General features: G+C 40.8%; 1 protein-coding gene across 5 annotated transcripts in view; it reads right to left on the minus strand.

The window, feature by feature from the left end:
* Positions 1–10,297, minus strand: part of Znf280c (zinc finger protein 280C) — a 49,078-nt gene extending 38,781 nt beyond the window's left edge. For 2 of the 5 annotated variants that reach the window (XM_029473465.2, XM_029473463.2), the window contains exons 1-3: positions 10,196–10,297; positions 7,614–7,702; positions 4,789–4,835 (exon numbers count right to left, since the gene is read on the minus strand). In XM_029473465.2, the coding sequence (XP_029329325.1) occupies positions 4,789–4,819 (31 nt within the window). In that variant the 5' untranslated portion in view covers positions 4,820–4,835; positions 7,614–7,702; positions 10,196–10,297. The remainder of the gene's footprint in view (positions 1–4,788; positions 4,836–7,613; positions 7,703–10,195) is intronic. The other 3 variants (XM_021153219.3, XM_029473464.2, XM_085838194.1) reach the window with 3 other exon arrangements.
* Positions 10,298–15,466: the final 5,169 nt, after the last annotated feature.

The raw sequence follows: 15,466 nt of genomic DNA on the forward strand, positions 1-15,466 counted from the left end.
GGACCTTTGGAAGAACAGTCAGTGCTCTTAACCACTGAGCCATCTCTCCAGCCCCTTAGAGAACTTTCATAGGAAACTTTTTACAACTTAGAAATAAACACTAAAATCACTTTTCAAAGTGTCCCTTTTTCTTCCTGCAACTTTAACTAGCAGGCTGAAAGAGCTGCGCAGTTCCTGTGGAGAGAGAACAAAGGTTGTAGCTTTAGGCTATAGATGTTAGTTGCCTAACCCTCAGAAAGGGCAAGAAAAATTTTAGGACCTTTAAAGTATATCTTGGGATACATGAGTCCCTATAACCAAAAAAATAAAAAAATTAATTAATAAAGGAAAGATGCCTACTAAGTCTGTCTACCTGAATTTCAGTACCAGGACCTACATAGTAGGAGATAAATGATTCTCACAAACTGTCCTCTGACTTCCTCATATACCACATGCCTGCACACAAACTCACACGTGTACACATACACTAAATAACATGGTTGAGAGGGGAGATGGAGGGCAGTCAAAGGAAAGTACTCAGCAGATACAGCACTTACTATGTAAGCATGAGGATAAAGGTTCAGATCCCAGAGCTCACAAAAAAGCTGGGCAGATGAGCTGGAGAGATGGTTCATTGGTTGAGAGCACTTATTGCTGTTGCAGAGGTCTTGGACTCAGTTACCACATTCCATATGGTACTCACACTCATCTGTAACTCTAGTTCATTGGTTTCAAATGGCAACAGGTACATATGTGGTGCCCAGATACACATGTAGGCAAAACATCCATACATATAAAATAAAATGTTTTAAAAAAGAGGAAAAAATGCTGAGCATATGTGGCAGCCACCTATCATCCCAGCACTCTGGAGGCAGAAACATGGCATCCTTAGGGCAAGATGCCGAACTCCAGGCTCCTAACGCCAGGGATCCTGCTTCAGTACAATACAAATACAAAATCCAGGCACAGGAAAGGTGCCTCAACACGTAAGGGAACATGCTGCCCTGCCTGACAACCTCAGTTCAATCCCAGAAACCCTGGGCAGCCTACTTATAGAGTAAGTTCTCTTCAATCTTGTGATTTCTGGTGATCAAATTCAAGTTTGTCAGGTTTGGTGGCAAGAACCTACAGCACCATCTATTTAGTCCAATTCTACTTAGTTTATAAATAAATAGTACGTCTAAACAATGAAAAATGGTACTTTTAGAATATACAAAATAAAAAATGGAAATGTTTCTAATATATTAATAAGATATGAATACTAACAGCATACTATTGTTAGAATCATCCATGAAAAATATTTACGTTGGTCATCATAACAAATATGATTTAGCTGGGCGGTGGTGGCGCACACCTTTAATCCCAGCACTTGGGAGGCAGAGACAGGTGGATTTCTGAATTTGAGGCCAGCCTGATCTACAAAGTGAGTTCCAGGACAGGCAGGGCTACACAGAGAAACCCTGTCTTGAAAATCCAAAACAAACAAACAAACAAACAAACAAAAGAAAAAAACAAATATGATTTAGCCAAAAAAAACCCAAAACTCTGAAATGATTAACTATACCTATTCCTGTGGTGGATGCTTGCAGAGAGGGCTGCAATGATGAAATTGAAAATTTTTCCTCTTCTATAAGAATAAATCATTAGCTAATGGCAATTGATGATTCAAGAGACAGCTATAATTTTTTAAAAAGATTTATTTATTTAGTTTATGTATGTGAGTACACTGTAGCTGTCTTCAGACACGCCAGAAGAGGGCACCAGATCTCATTACAGATCGATGTGAGACACCATGTTGTTGCTGGGAACTGAACTCAGGACCTTCAGAAGAGCAGTCAGTGCTCTTGACCACTGGGCCAGCTCTCCAGCCCGAGAAAGTTATAATTATGGGTATTTATCTTTGTATTTTTAAAAAAATTATGTGTATGAAGATATTGAGTGCATGCGTGTATATGAGCCATATGCATGCCTGGTGCCTGCAGGTGTCAGCAGAAGGTCATGGATCGCCTAGCACTGGATTTACAGATGGTGGTGAGCCCCCAAGTGGAAGCTGGGAACAGAACTAAATAAAGTCCTCTGCAAGACCAGCAAGTGCTCTGAAGTGATGGATCATTTCTCCAGCCCATTATATGGGTATTTTAAAGACAGAATATAGAAATGATGATTAGAAAACCATCTAAGTAATTCAAGGCAAACACCTTGGGAAGACTAGGGAATACATAATTATGTGCATATGTACATGCACACACCTATGACTATCCCTCCTCCTTTCAAAAAGTTGTAGATATTGCCAGACATGGTGGAGCATGCTTTTGATGCAGAGACAGGTTGATCTCTTGGAGTTTGAGGCCAGCCTGTTCCACATAGTGAGTTCCAGAACAGCCAGGACTACATAGTGAGAACCTGTCAAAACAAATAAACAAACACAAAACAACAAAAATAAAGCAAAAAACAAGAAAGAGAAAAAAGAAAGAAAGAAATTAAGAAATTTAGGAAGGAAGGAAGGAAGGAAGGAAGAAAGGAAGGAAGGAAGGAAGGAAGGAAGGAAGGAAGGAAGGAAGGAAGGAAGGGTAGTGATGAGGGCTGGAGAGATGGCTCAATGACTAAGAACACTTGGTGCTCATCCAGAGGACCCAAGGTTGGTTCCTAGCACCCACGTAGGACTTCTCCCACACGCTTATGCCCTCTACAGGTGCATGTACACATATGCATATATAAGCAAATAAGACTAAAAAACCCCTTAGAACCTTTTTGGCTTGTTTGGCTTTAAATAACTGTGTATTGTTTCAGCTAAATAAACTGGAAACCTAAATTAAAATAATAACAATGGGGATGTACATGTGATGGAATCAGATTTGGCTGGAGGGCAGGGGGATAACTAATAACGTAAAATAACTTTGGAATTTGGTCTTAGACAATGACATTTTTACATTTCAAATCCAGTCATGAGCTATCAAAACAGCTCAGCAGGGAAAGTGCTTCAATGCCCAGAAACATTATAGGTGAAAGACGAAAACCAATTCTTTTTACTTCTACATGTGCAACAAGGCAGTCATTACTACTACCCTGCCATATAGACACGCACGCACGCACGCACGCACACACATACACTCAAAACACAGCACAGTAATAATGATGATACAGTCATTTCTAAAGGTATTTATATTAAAACAACATACCTGCCCTTGGCCCCAAATTCGGCTGATACATTAGAATAGCTTTAAATGGCAGTGCATGAAAATAGTAAGTTGGGGACAGCATAACAAGTTGGTGCCATTGTCCAAAATTTTAAATATCCCCTCTTATCCACGTACGACAAGTTTTGTTTTGGTTTTGTTTTGTTTTTTGCAGTGCTGGGGATTGAACACAGAACCTCATGCATGCTAGAGATAAGTGTTCTACTACTGCGTCACACTCTGAGCCCTAAAATTATTTCTTAGCATAATCTTTTCTAATGTCTAGTAGTTCTCCTATGCCTCTAAAACAACCAAACAAAAACTTCTCATCCTCCAAATGGAACCAATATTATAAAGCAACTGCTTTCATTTTCAGTCTATCCCCTAAAATGTTATGCAGGATCATCTAAGTTACACAAATAAACCATAATTCAGTTTCACATTTTTATATTCAGTGTGTTTTCTTCTACCTCTAATCAATTCAGTCTATTATCAGAAATTCAAGAGTTAACATGATAGGTCAAACTTTTCACTATTTTCAATGCATCTGAATTGTACATGTTCCACATCAGAGGGAAGGACAAATTATTCACACTTTGTTTACTACATAGAAAGCAGGCATTAATCTACAGGCTAAGAAATCTGACAAAGAAGGTGATACCGAATTTAAAGAAACAAAGGCGACTTGTGTGTACTGATAGTTTTTAAAAGTCACTTACTGATACATTTGATTTCTACCTTACGTTTGCTTATATGTGTGATGTATGTGCACATGTGTGTACTCATAACAACCAGAGGAAGACCGCAGGTGTCCTGCTCTATCACTCGCCACCTAATTCCCTTGAGAAAGGATTTCTCACTGACCGTGGAGCTAGGCTGCCTTCCACTTACACCAATAATTCACTTTTCCTTGGCCCCTTTATCAACTGCTGGGATTGCAGAGGGAAACACAGCCACGCCTAGCTTTTTCCCTGGGTGCTGAGGATTCGAACTAATAGTCTCATGCTAGTGCAGCAAGCAAGCAGTTTACCAGTGAGCCATTTCCTTAGCCCATCTACTCACAGTTTTTTTGTAGATCATTCACATTTTATTATATGTGTAACTTTAATTATTTTAAGTAAATCTAAGTAAAAACTAAATGTACACACCTCTCAGTAAACCTATTAAAGAAAGGTTCTCAGTATAAATGCCATTCATGGGTTGTCAAAATGGCTCAGCCAGCAAAAGGCATTTGCTACCAAGCCTGATGACATAAGTTTAACTGTAGAAGGGAAACCCTCCCAAGTTGTCCTCTGACCACCATATGTATGCACATGTGCATGCACACACACACACACACACACACACACACACACGCACACACACACAAATAGGTAAGTAAATGAATAAATAGATGTAATTTTAAAAATCCATGGGCTGGAGATTTGGCCTAGTGGTTAAGAGCACTGACTGCTCTTCCAGAGGACCTGAGTTCAAATCCCAGCAACCACATGGTGGCTTACAACCATCTGTAATGAGATCTGATTCCCTCTTCTGGTTTGTCTGAAGACAGCTAGAGTGTACTTATATATAATAAATAAATCTTTTAAAAAAATCCATATATGCTAGTATCAATTGCAGAAACGATACTTACCTTTTTCTTGAACAGAGTTATCTTTATCCATCAAATTGAAGAACCAACTAAAACCAAGTACAAGGCACCAATCAATTTTATGAGTTCCAAATAATACTAAACACTGAAACATGAAACTCGAGTCAGAAATCTTTGAGTCTAATTTCCATCTTAAGCAAACTTATCATATGACTCCTGACAAGGTAAGAGGTTAGAACTTTGTTTTCCACCTTATAAAATAAAGGCACCAGGCTGTAAGGAGTTCTCACTGATACAGGCACGTGCTGCCAAGTCTGAAAACCTCAGTTTAAGAAAGAACCAACTTTACCCGGGCGTGGTGGCACACTTGGGAGACAGAGACAGGTGGATTTCTGAGTTCGAGGCCAGCCTGGTCTACAGAGTGAGTTCCAGGACAGCCAGGACTACACAGAGAAACCCTGTCTCGAAAAACCAAAAAACGAAACAAAACAAAAAAGACAACCAAACAAACAAAAGAAAGAACCAACTTCTGCAAGTTGTCCTCTGATGTCTGCAAGCACGCTCTGGCATGCACACACATGTATGCATGTACATGTACGCATACACACACACACACACACACACACACACACACAATCATTTTGATATCTTTGAACTCAAATGTTGAAGTCTTATATTAACATGTTAGTTTTCATATTTCTTATATTTTTGTTATGATTTTTGCCTCTATTATGCTCAGGGTTGGTTTTCTTTTCTTTTCTTTTTTTTTTTTTTTCTGGTATTGTGTGGAGATCTTTTTTTGTTGTTTGTTTGGTTTTGTTGAGACAAGGTTTCTCTGTGTAGCCTTGGCTGTCCTGGAACTCACTCTGTAGACCAGGCTGGCCTTGAATTCAGAAATCTGTCTGCCTCTGCCTCCCAAGTGCTGGGATTACAGGCGTGTTCCACCACGCCCGGCTGTTGTGTGGCGATCTTGAGTGATCGATGTGTGTGTGTGTGTGTGTGAATTAAATAAAACAAGATACAGTTCTTGTACTTCAATTATGGGACCTGAGTCTGATCACCAGAATCAATAGCATAAAAACATGCACTTGTAATTCCAGAGTTGAGGGGGCAGAAACAGGGCTCCTGGGGCTTGTTGTCCAACCAGTCTGTCGTCGTTGGTGACCTCCAGGCCAATAAGGAAACCTTATTTCAAGAAGGTGGATGAAATTTCTGAGGATGACACCTGAGGTTGTCCTGTGGCTTTTACATGCACCCACATATAAACATTTACAGGTGCACCTGTGCACCCACAAATACAATGCATGATAAAAAATCAAAATAAAATATGTAGCACTGGGGGCTGGAGAGATGGTTCATTGGTTAAGAGCACTGGCTGCTCCTCCAGAAGTCCTGAGTTTAGTTACCACCAACCACATGGTGACTCAACCATCTATAAGGGGATTTGATGCCCTCTTCTGGCATGCAGGCATACATGCAGATAGGGCCCTCATATACATAAAATAAATAAATCTTTTTTAGAAAGAAAGAAAGAAAGAAAGGAAGGAAGGAAGAAAGAAAGAAAGAAAGAAAGAAAGAAAGAAAGAAAGAAAGAAAGAAAGAAAGAAAGAAAGACTACAAAACAAAATCCAGGCATGGTTGCTTACAGCTTTATCCCCACCCCCTAAATGAAGACTGTTTATAGGCATTTAAGATTTTATTTTTATGGTGCTGGTGATCAAATTTAATATGTGCTAAGCTAGTGTCTTTCCAAAAGCAACATATTCCAGCCCTATTTGGACCTTTAAAAACAGGTGTTACATTAAAGTAATCAAAAATTGAGCCAGGTGTGGTGGCGCACGCCTTTAATCCCAATACTCGGAAGGCAGAGGCAGGCGGATTTCTTAGTTCGAGGCCAGCCTGGTCTACAAAGTGAGTTCCAGGACAGCCAGGGCTACACAGAGAAACCCTGTCAAAAAATTGAATAGAATTCAATTTTTCATTCTTCATTAAAAAGAATTTCAGTTTAAATCCTTATATTTCAGTTTCATTCTTCATTAAAAAGAATTTCAGTTTAAATTGTATCTTGAGTCCTCATACACACACCATATAGTTTACAATGAGAGGGTGATACACAAAAATCATGAATTACAGGCTAGGTTAAGCTATACAGGAAGGTTCAGGGTTAGCCTGAGCTACATAGTAAAACTTGGGCTTGGAAAACCAAGAGCTGCCACCAAGCCTGATTATCTGAGTTCAATCCTTGGAGCTCACATAATGGAAGGAGAAAACCAACTTTGTAAGTTGTCCTTTAACCATTACATGAATGCTTTGGCATACTTGTGCATGCAGGTGCGTGTGTGCGCACATACACACATGCATTTACAATATAAAAAGAATTAAATGCATTTGTTTATATTTTCATTCCCCACTTTTCTCTTCCTCTCTCTCCTCCCACTTTATACTGTTCCTCTTTCTCTCTCTGAGTCAGGGTCTTGTTACCCTGGTTAGCTTGAAGTTTTAATTGTACACTGGTCTGGCCTTAAACGTGCTGTGATCCTCCTGCTTCTGCCTCCCAACTGCTGAGATCACAGGTATGTACCATCATACCTTGATGGTATAAAAAAGGAGCATCATGTCTAAATTGTTATCAAATAGCTGTTTCTGTAACCCTTTTATCTTTATGTCAATTATTAAAGTAAAAGCAATTTGTGGAGAATAAATTTTAAAAGCCTAGAGGTACATTTTTATTCAAGTTACTGGGTTTTTTAAGGCTTCCTAAAGTATTACTTAATTTAATCTAAAAACCAATTATCTTTCAAAATGTGTGTGTGTTTGCATATGCGTGAAAGTCAGAAGACAGCCTAAAGGAGTTGTTTCTCTCCTACCATATGGGTCCTTGCGATTGAGCTCAAGTTGTCAGGTTTGGTGGTAGCAATTATATCACCTTCCTGGCTCCAGAAAGACAAAGTCCTCCCTGAAAACAGAAAGAAAAAAATTATTCAGCTATAATTAGTATATACAAATTGATCCCTAGTACTTCCAAAAATTCTGTATGGTTCTAAGTGTTCTCCTAGAAAAATAAAATAAGTGGAAGAAAAGGAAGGCATAGAATCCCTTCCCTTCATAAAAAGGTAATGTTAAGTGGCGCAACGCTGGGCTGAAAAGGCCAGCCTCTATTGGAAATTTTAGGAAACTGGAGCAAAGGGATTGAATAGGAAAAGCTGAGGTTGGCAGTTCTTCATTATCAGTACTCTTTCCAATGCTCTTCTTCAGTTTTTAAACGTACTTGGATATAGTATTATTCAAATGCTAAAATGTACAAACAATATAACATCTTTAAAAACTGTAGTGACAAGAGGCTGGAGAGATGGCTCAGCACATGTGGCTCTTCCAGAACTCAAGAGGCTCTTCCAGAGGTCCTGAGTTCAGTTCCCAGCAACCACATGGTGGCTCATAACCATCTGTAATGGGATCCGATGCCATCTTTTGGCCTGCAGGCATATATGCAGTTCGGATGCTGTATATATAATAAAATAAGTATTAAAAAATAGGAAAATGATTTTTTTAAATGTAGAGACGGGAATTGAGTAACACTTCTTAAAAATTTTAGGCGAACCTCCTTGCTTTTCTTTCTCTGGAACTTCGACATACCTATAAAATAAATGAGGCATTATTTAATGAATTGAACCTTAGGCAAAAGCTAGTATTGGCGTATGAACTGGTTTTAAGATGCACTTAACCCTCAAGAAACTGGAGTCCTCCCTCAGTGAGTGGAGAGGTCTGGTGAGATGGGGGTGGGGGGATGGGGACATTCTCGTGGAGATGTGGGGGGGAGGAGGTATGGGATGTGAAACAGTAAGAGGGTGGACCAGGAGGGGGATAAAATCTGGACTGTTAAAAAAAATTAAATAAATAAATAAATAAGAACTGGTTTTAAGGTGACAGGGATGAAGGCTCTTAGCTGGAATCCTGAGGCAGCAGGATCAGGGGTTCATGGATAGCCTTAGTTACATATCAAATACAAGGCTGGCCTGGGCTATTATGGGACCCTCTCAAAAACAAACAAATAAACCCAAACAGTAGGAGGTCTCCGAGACTGGCTCAGCAAGTAAGGGGGTCTGTTCCCCAAACTGATGATCAGAGATCTACCTGCGGGACCTATACAGTAGAAGGTGAGAACTTAAAACTACCATGTTGTCATCTGACCTTCAAACTGTGAGGACAAACGTACACACACACACACACACACACACACACAGACTCACACACAGGTAATTTAAAAATCCCCACAAGTGGCTCTATTTACTGACCTCAAAACAGCTCTTTAATACCTTACAACCCTGTAGAGGAGTGGCATCAAACAAACACTCAATCAAATGTTATCACAATTGCATTTGTATGGCTATTAAAGCAAAGGCACAGATTAGCACCTTCATAGATACAGTGTTTCTTTTATTTTTATTTATTTCTTTTTCTTTTTACTTTAAGATGGCTTGAATCACAATGTATCTCTTTAAGGCACCTCACAAATACCTAGGGAACTTTTGTAGCTTAAAACTGGATTTATGTATCAAATACAGTTTTAGAGGAGCTAAAAGACACTGAAACTGATAATCCAACCCCCAAAACAACAAGATCAAAAATTCAAGCTCATAGACTTAGCTGATCCTCTCAAACAAAGAGAGGTCCTTGGATAAAGATCTTCCACATTTGGAAGAAACGGGTTCACTTCACATTGAGACTTCTTCCTAAAAGAATTCAAACTTGAGGAGCATTGAAAGGGACTCCCATGTCTGCAGCAGGGTTTCCTCCTCCGAATGAAATGCTTCCCCCGTTGCTTAAAAATGAAAAACCCCCGCACAGCTTACTGATGGAAAATCGTGCATTTAAGTCCACGTCTCTCCAGTCTGGGTTTTTTATTTTCTAGAATCTAGACAATAACCCGACGAGAGCAAGATTTCTGTGACAGAGAAGGGCAGTTCCTTTGGGAAGAATGCCGTGCCCTACTAGCACGGCAAATCCGCTAGCAGTTCTGGGTAAGGGGTAAGATATAACTTAAGGGCCTCAGGAGCCCGAGGCTGGAAAGTTCGGCTTGCACCATCAGCCTTTCCCAAGACTGAAGAGATCCGCAGCCAGGGGGGTTCCGTCGCTATCCAATGTACAAAAGAGCCCCGGGGGCTGACTCCAGAAAGCAAAGCCAGAGAGGTCCTGGGGCCCGGACAGCCTCCCAGGCCTTCGGAGGCCAGGCTAGCGCCCGACCCGGGCCCACGCGGCCACCCATGCCCGGTCCAGGCCTGGGAGGCGGCAGCCCGCGATCCCCACAAGCACCCCATGCTCCGCGTTGCCCAGGCGACCTTTCCCTTCCCGGGGCCTGAAACAAGATGGTGGGCCGTGCGCCATCGGGCTTCGGGTCCCTACTATCCAGGGCACGGAAGCCCTGGACTCGCATCGCGGCCGCTTTGCTCACCTTCGAAGCGGGGAGGCGCGGGGAGGCTTACCCAGACCGCTGCAGGACGTCCGGAGCTCAGAGGAGAAGGAGGAGCAGCGGGAGGAAGAGAAGAAGGAAGGACAGGAGGAGGGGAAAAGAGGGGCGAGGAGAAGGGGAGGAGGCAGAGCGAGAAGGGAGGAGCAAGGAAACGTAGGGTGCCTGCCACTCAAATGGCGGCGGCGGCGCGGCAGCGGTAACCATGGCCAGAACCCTAGAGACTTCCAAATGCCGGAGCTGCCAGAGCGCCCCAGTATATAGCATGCACTGCCTGACGGATAAACAGTCACCCCAAAACGTGTACATCCGGGCACCCTGGTGACAGGCCAGTGATGAGTGCTAGCATGTGCACTGCCACCAGCAACCTCGAAGGACCTGGCCTGAGACTAGGAATCTGGCCTTGGGAAAGCAGAACAGCTCTGTTGGGAAATCTCGGCCATGCTGTGCACCAACTCCTGGGTTGCAGCCCCAAAGCCAAGCTCCACATTCTGTCTGAGCACATGCGAATATAAGATCTGTGATTGCCCTGGGGATAAACATTAAAAGTCCTGGTTTTTAAAAACACCAGACTTGATACACCTTTCACATTTCAACAGAAAAGAGGAATTCAGTCGACTTGTTTAAGTCATTGGCTGATGGTACTACGGTTGTTTTAAACACAATTCTGTTTTGCTTTTTTCACTCCTGTCATATAGAGTCTTGTAGTTACATAAACTATTTTTTTTTTAAATTTTCAAGAACACTTGCTAAAATACTGCTTACATGATAATTTTCTTCTTTTTAAAATTGTTGTTGTTATTTTGTTTGTTTTATGGGTTTTGGCGGCTGTGGTGGTAGTTGGTTGGTTTTTTATTGTTGTTTTTTATTTTTGTTTTCTGTTCTTGATTTGTTTGTTTTTGTTTTTGTTTCCCCTGACACAGGGTTTCTCTGTGTAGCTCTAGCTGTCCTGGAACTCGCTATGTATACCAGCCTGGCCTCAAACTCAGAAATCCACTGGCCTCTGTCTCCCAAGTGCTAGGGTTAAAGGCATGCACCACCACTGCCCTGCCTGAGTGGAAATTTTAAAGATATGACCTGCAACTCAAATGAGTCTGTTTTGGCACCTCCGGCAAGTTAAGTAAGAATCTAGGTGGGCTTGTCCGATGGTGGAATCCCTAGCTCTTTAATCTGCACTCAGGAGGCAGAGGCAGGCAGATCTCTGAGTTCGAGGCCATTCTGGTCTACAACGTGAGTTCCAGGACAGCCACAGCTACACAAAGAAACTCTGTCTCGAAAAAGCCAAAATAAAATGAAAATCTGGAGCCTGTGAGATGGCTCAGTAGATGAAGGTCATCCCTGGGCCCCACATGGTAGCATGGCAGGGGAGAACAGAGTTCCTCAAGTTATCTTCTGATCTCCACATGCCTTAGCATGAACATAAAACACACACACACACACACACACACACACACACACACACACACACACACACACGCGCGCGCGCGCGCGCGCGCGCCAGACTGGGCTTCCTATAGCAGAATTTTAGCAGAACCATTGTTTCTAGCATGAATCTGGAGCGAAGGCCCCTAGGCTTTGAAGTAGCCTTATGTCAGTGATTGTTCTCTGAAATTTTATGGGGCTATTCTTTTAAAGGAGGCTCAGAGTCTTTGCATAACTTAGTCCCTAGTCCTGACCTACAAACCAGGTTGTCTAGTATGGCTGAGAACTGCTTCACCCTAACCTCAGATAAGTAATTGACTTGCTAAAAGTGTCTTTTGTGTAACAATAAAAAGTGCTGAAGCTTTTAGAATTCAGCCCTGAGAGGTTGATCTCCCTGAGGTTAGAGGTGCCTCAACTCCTCCTGAAGTGTCTCCCACGCTCTGCCATGGGACAGTTTCTTCTGTAGAGTGTTTCCATTTTTCCCCACAAAGACTGCTATTTGTACCTAAAACTCTCAGAAAAACAGGTCTCAACCAGTCAGTTTAGGGAGAGGCAGTTTTATGATGTGCCAATCAGAAGCGCAGTGTTAAGATTTTTTTAAGAGAAAAAAATGTTAGTGCTAGAAAATGTAATCCAACTACATTTTATGTACAGGACAGCTTGATACAGCCTTACATTTCAGCCAATATAAACATTGCCAAGCAACAGAATAGCAAATGTGTGGTTTGAAGAGAATGACTTTCACATCTGTAATTCTTAGTGGCAACAGAATAGTTTGCCGGGTATGATGGCACACGTCTTTAATCCCAGCACTTGGGAGGCAGAGGCAGGTGAATTTCTGAGTTTGAGGCCAGCCTGGTCTACAAAGTGAGTTCCAGGACAGCCAGGGCTACACAGAGAAACCCTGTCTCGAAAAAACAAAACAAAAACAACAAAAACAAAAACAAAAAAACTACCTATAGTGATGAGCATGTAGCACGTTATTTCCAGTGAAGTTTAACAAGAGAAATCTTTCAGTTGTTATTCTCACCAAGGCTTACCACTTGACTAACAATGAAATGTCCTGGAACTGTCAGAGGAATGATGGCTACAAGACTATCTTGAGGGACTGGTGAGTCAGAGCTACTTAGAGATAATTTCCTTTCCCGGGGCTTTATTTCATATCTGCTGGCCACTTTTTAATTCAATATTTGCAAATCCCTCTAGAGACTTGTCCTACAAAATGAAATAGGGTGTGATATGTAACTGCTGGAGTCATGGTACAGAGAAAACCTCGAACTCAGAAATCCACCTGCCTCTGCCTCCTGAGTGCTGGGTGCTGGGATTAAAGGCATGCGCCACCAACTCCCGGCAACCAGTATGTATTTCTGTTTGCTAGTGGAACATACTTAATCTCAGTTTGGTCAAACCAGCCATAAGAAAAATATTTTTGATGCAGTTGGAAGCATATCTGAACTAGTATAATAATGATATTATTCTGTCTAGAGTTGTTTAGGAGCCTTTTACATCTGAAACCATACGCATTTACATAATTTGTAACTATTTCTTTTTCTGTTGTCATTTCTTTTATTGTATCCTAGAAAGTACCCTTTGAAGTACCATCATCTTTGATTTTGATGAAACATAATTCATCCACTGTTTTCATTCTTGTTTTTGTATTACAAATAAGAAACCACTGCCTAATTCAAACTCATGAAGATTAAGACCTAGGTTGCCTACTTAATATTTTATACTTTAGAATTCTGATGTCCCCCTTTCTTCAGTTTTTGTATAAGTTTGTATTAAACACTGGGCATGCTCCTCTCATATTCCCCTAAGCATCCTTCTTTCCCCCTTCCCCTCTTGTGTCTCTCCTGTTCCCATTAATGATTTTACTTCTATATTCATATCATATATACATACATTACTTTAATTAATTAATTAATTAATCAGAGACAGGGTCTCATTGGACCCAGTCTGACCCTAAACTCACATAGTAACTGAGACTGGCCTTGAATTTTGGATCACTTTCAAGTATATGACCATTTAAAATTTGTTGCCTGTCAGTGGATACTGTTCCCCTAACTGGGGTGTCTTGTCTGTCCTTAGTGGGAGAGGATGTGCCTAGCCCTGCAGTGAGTTGATGTGCCAGGGTGGGTTGGTAAGGGGTGGGGTGGGGAGGGTGCTCTCCCTTCTCAGAGGAGAGGGGGATGGGGATGGGTGTGTGTGTGTGAGGGAAGGACTGGGAGGAGAGGGGCTGCAATCTGAATGTAAGATAAATAAATAAATGGAAAAAAAGAGAATATGACAGTTTTAACAATATTATTTATGTGGATCCATTAATATAGGCAGTCATTTATCAACTTTTAGGATGTTCTTCAATTTTATATTTTTGTTTGAGACAGGGTCTTACTATGTATCCCTGGCTGGCCCAGAGTTTGCTATGTAGCCCGACCTGACCTTGAATTTACAGAAAACCACTTGCCTCTGCCTCTCTAGTGCTGAGATTAAAGGCATGTGCCATCACCCTCAGCATGTTCTTCAGGTTTTTATTAGCAGTGCTTTCTAGTTCTCTTTATTGAATTCTCTCCCCTGCTTGGTTAGGGTTACTCCTTTGTACTTTATTGTTTGGAAGATTGTTGTGAATAAGATCTGCTTTTCTCCCGTTGTTCTCACCGGATTGATTATTGGTGTATAGAAAAGCTACTGAGTTTTGAGTATTGACTTTATATTCTGCTATTTTTTTTTCTGATTTTGTTTATCAGCTCTAAAAGTCTTTTGTTGTAATATTTAGGATAGTCTAAATATAGGGTATTGTCTATGAAGTCAAAATGTGACATCTCTTCATTTGATTTTCTTGTCTGTAAGAGCAGTGTGGTTTGTTAATTGCTGAGCCACTGTCTCCAGTCCCCTCCTTTCTTTAGTGCTGTTTGAACATATGAATTTCTCAGTCTTGCCTTAGATCGCTGTCATGTTTCTTTCATTTGGTCATAGTACTAATACATTATAGCGATGTTCTCCATGGACTTTTTTGCTTGTTTGTTTGCTTGGTGGTGTTTGGTTTTTCAAGTTAGGATTTCTTACCTATTAAGTTTTTAATTTGAATTTTATTGAGTTTTTTTTCAACTCTGAGATTTTTGTTTGGGTTTTATTTTTTTGAATCTCTGTCTCTTTACCAAATATCTCATCCAAGTTGTTAAATTTCTTGTTCACGTTTTGAATTGAATTCTTTCCTTCATTTATCTGCTCATTTGTATCCTCTTTGATGTTGCTAATAACTTTTAATTCTAGGCTCTTGAGTTTATTAATTGGAACTTCAATCAACCATTTTAATATCTTTGAACTCCAATATTGAAGCCTTGTAATATTAACATATGTTTGTTTTCATATTTATTATATATCTATGTTGTGATTTTTGCATCTATTAGGCTTATGCTTTTTTTCCTGGTGTTGCGTGGAGATCTTTTGAGTGATCAGTGTTTTCTTCAGGCCTCAGTCACCAGTCTTCCTCAGAAGAATGAAGGCACATTGTAGCAATAACAATACAAAAAAAAAAAAAAGGAAAGCACTACCGTTTTTTTTTTTTAAGATTTATTTATTTATTATATGTAAGTACACTGTAGCTGTCTTCAGACACTCCAGAAGAAGGCGCCAGATCTCGTTAAGGATGGTTGTGAGCCACCATGTGGTTGCTGGGATTTGAACTCTGGACCTTCGGAAGAGCAGTCGGGTGCTCTTACCCACTGAGCCATCTCACCAGCCCCCAGCACTACCGTTTTTTAATGTTGAGATTTTATTAGTTTATTCTGAATTTTAGATCACTGTTTTTCACTTGGATGTGTGATATTCGGGCAG

The sequence above is a fragment of the Mus caroli genome, unplaced genomic scaffold (assembly GCF_978045245.1).
Source record: "Mus caroli unplaced genomic scaffold, Mus_caroli_1 scaffold_5, whole genome shotgun sequence".
Taxonomy (NCBI): domain Eukaryota; kingdom Metazoa; phylum Chordata; class Mammalia; order Rodentia; family Muridae; genus Mus; species Mus caroli.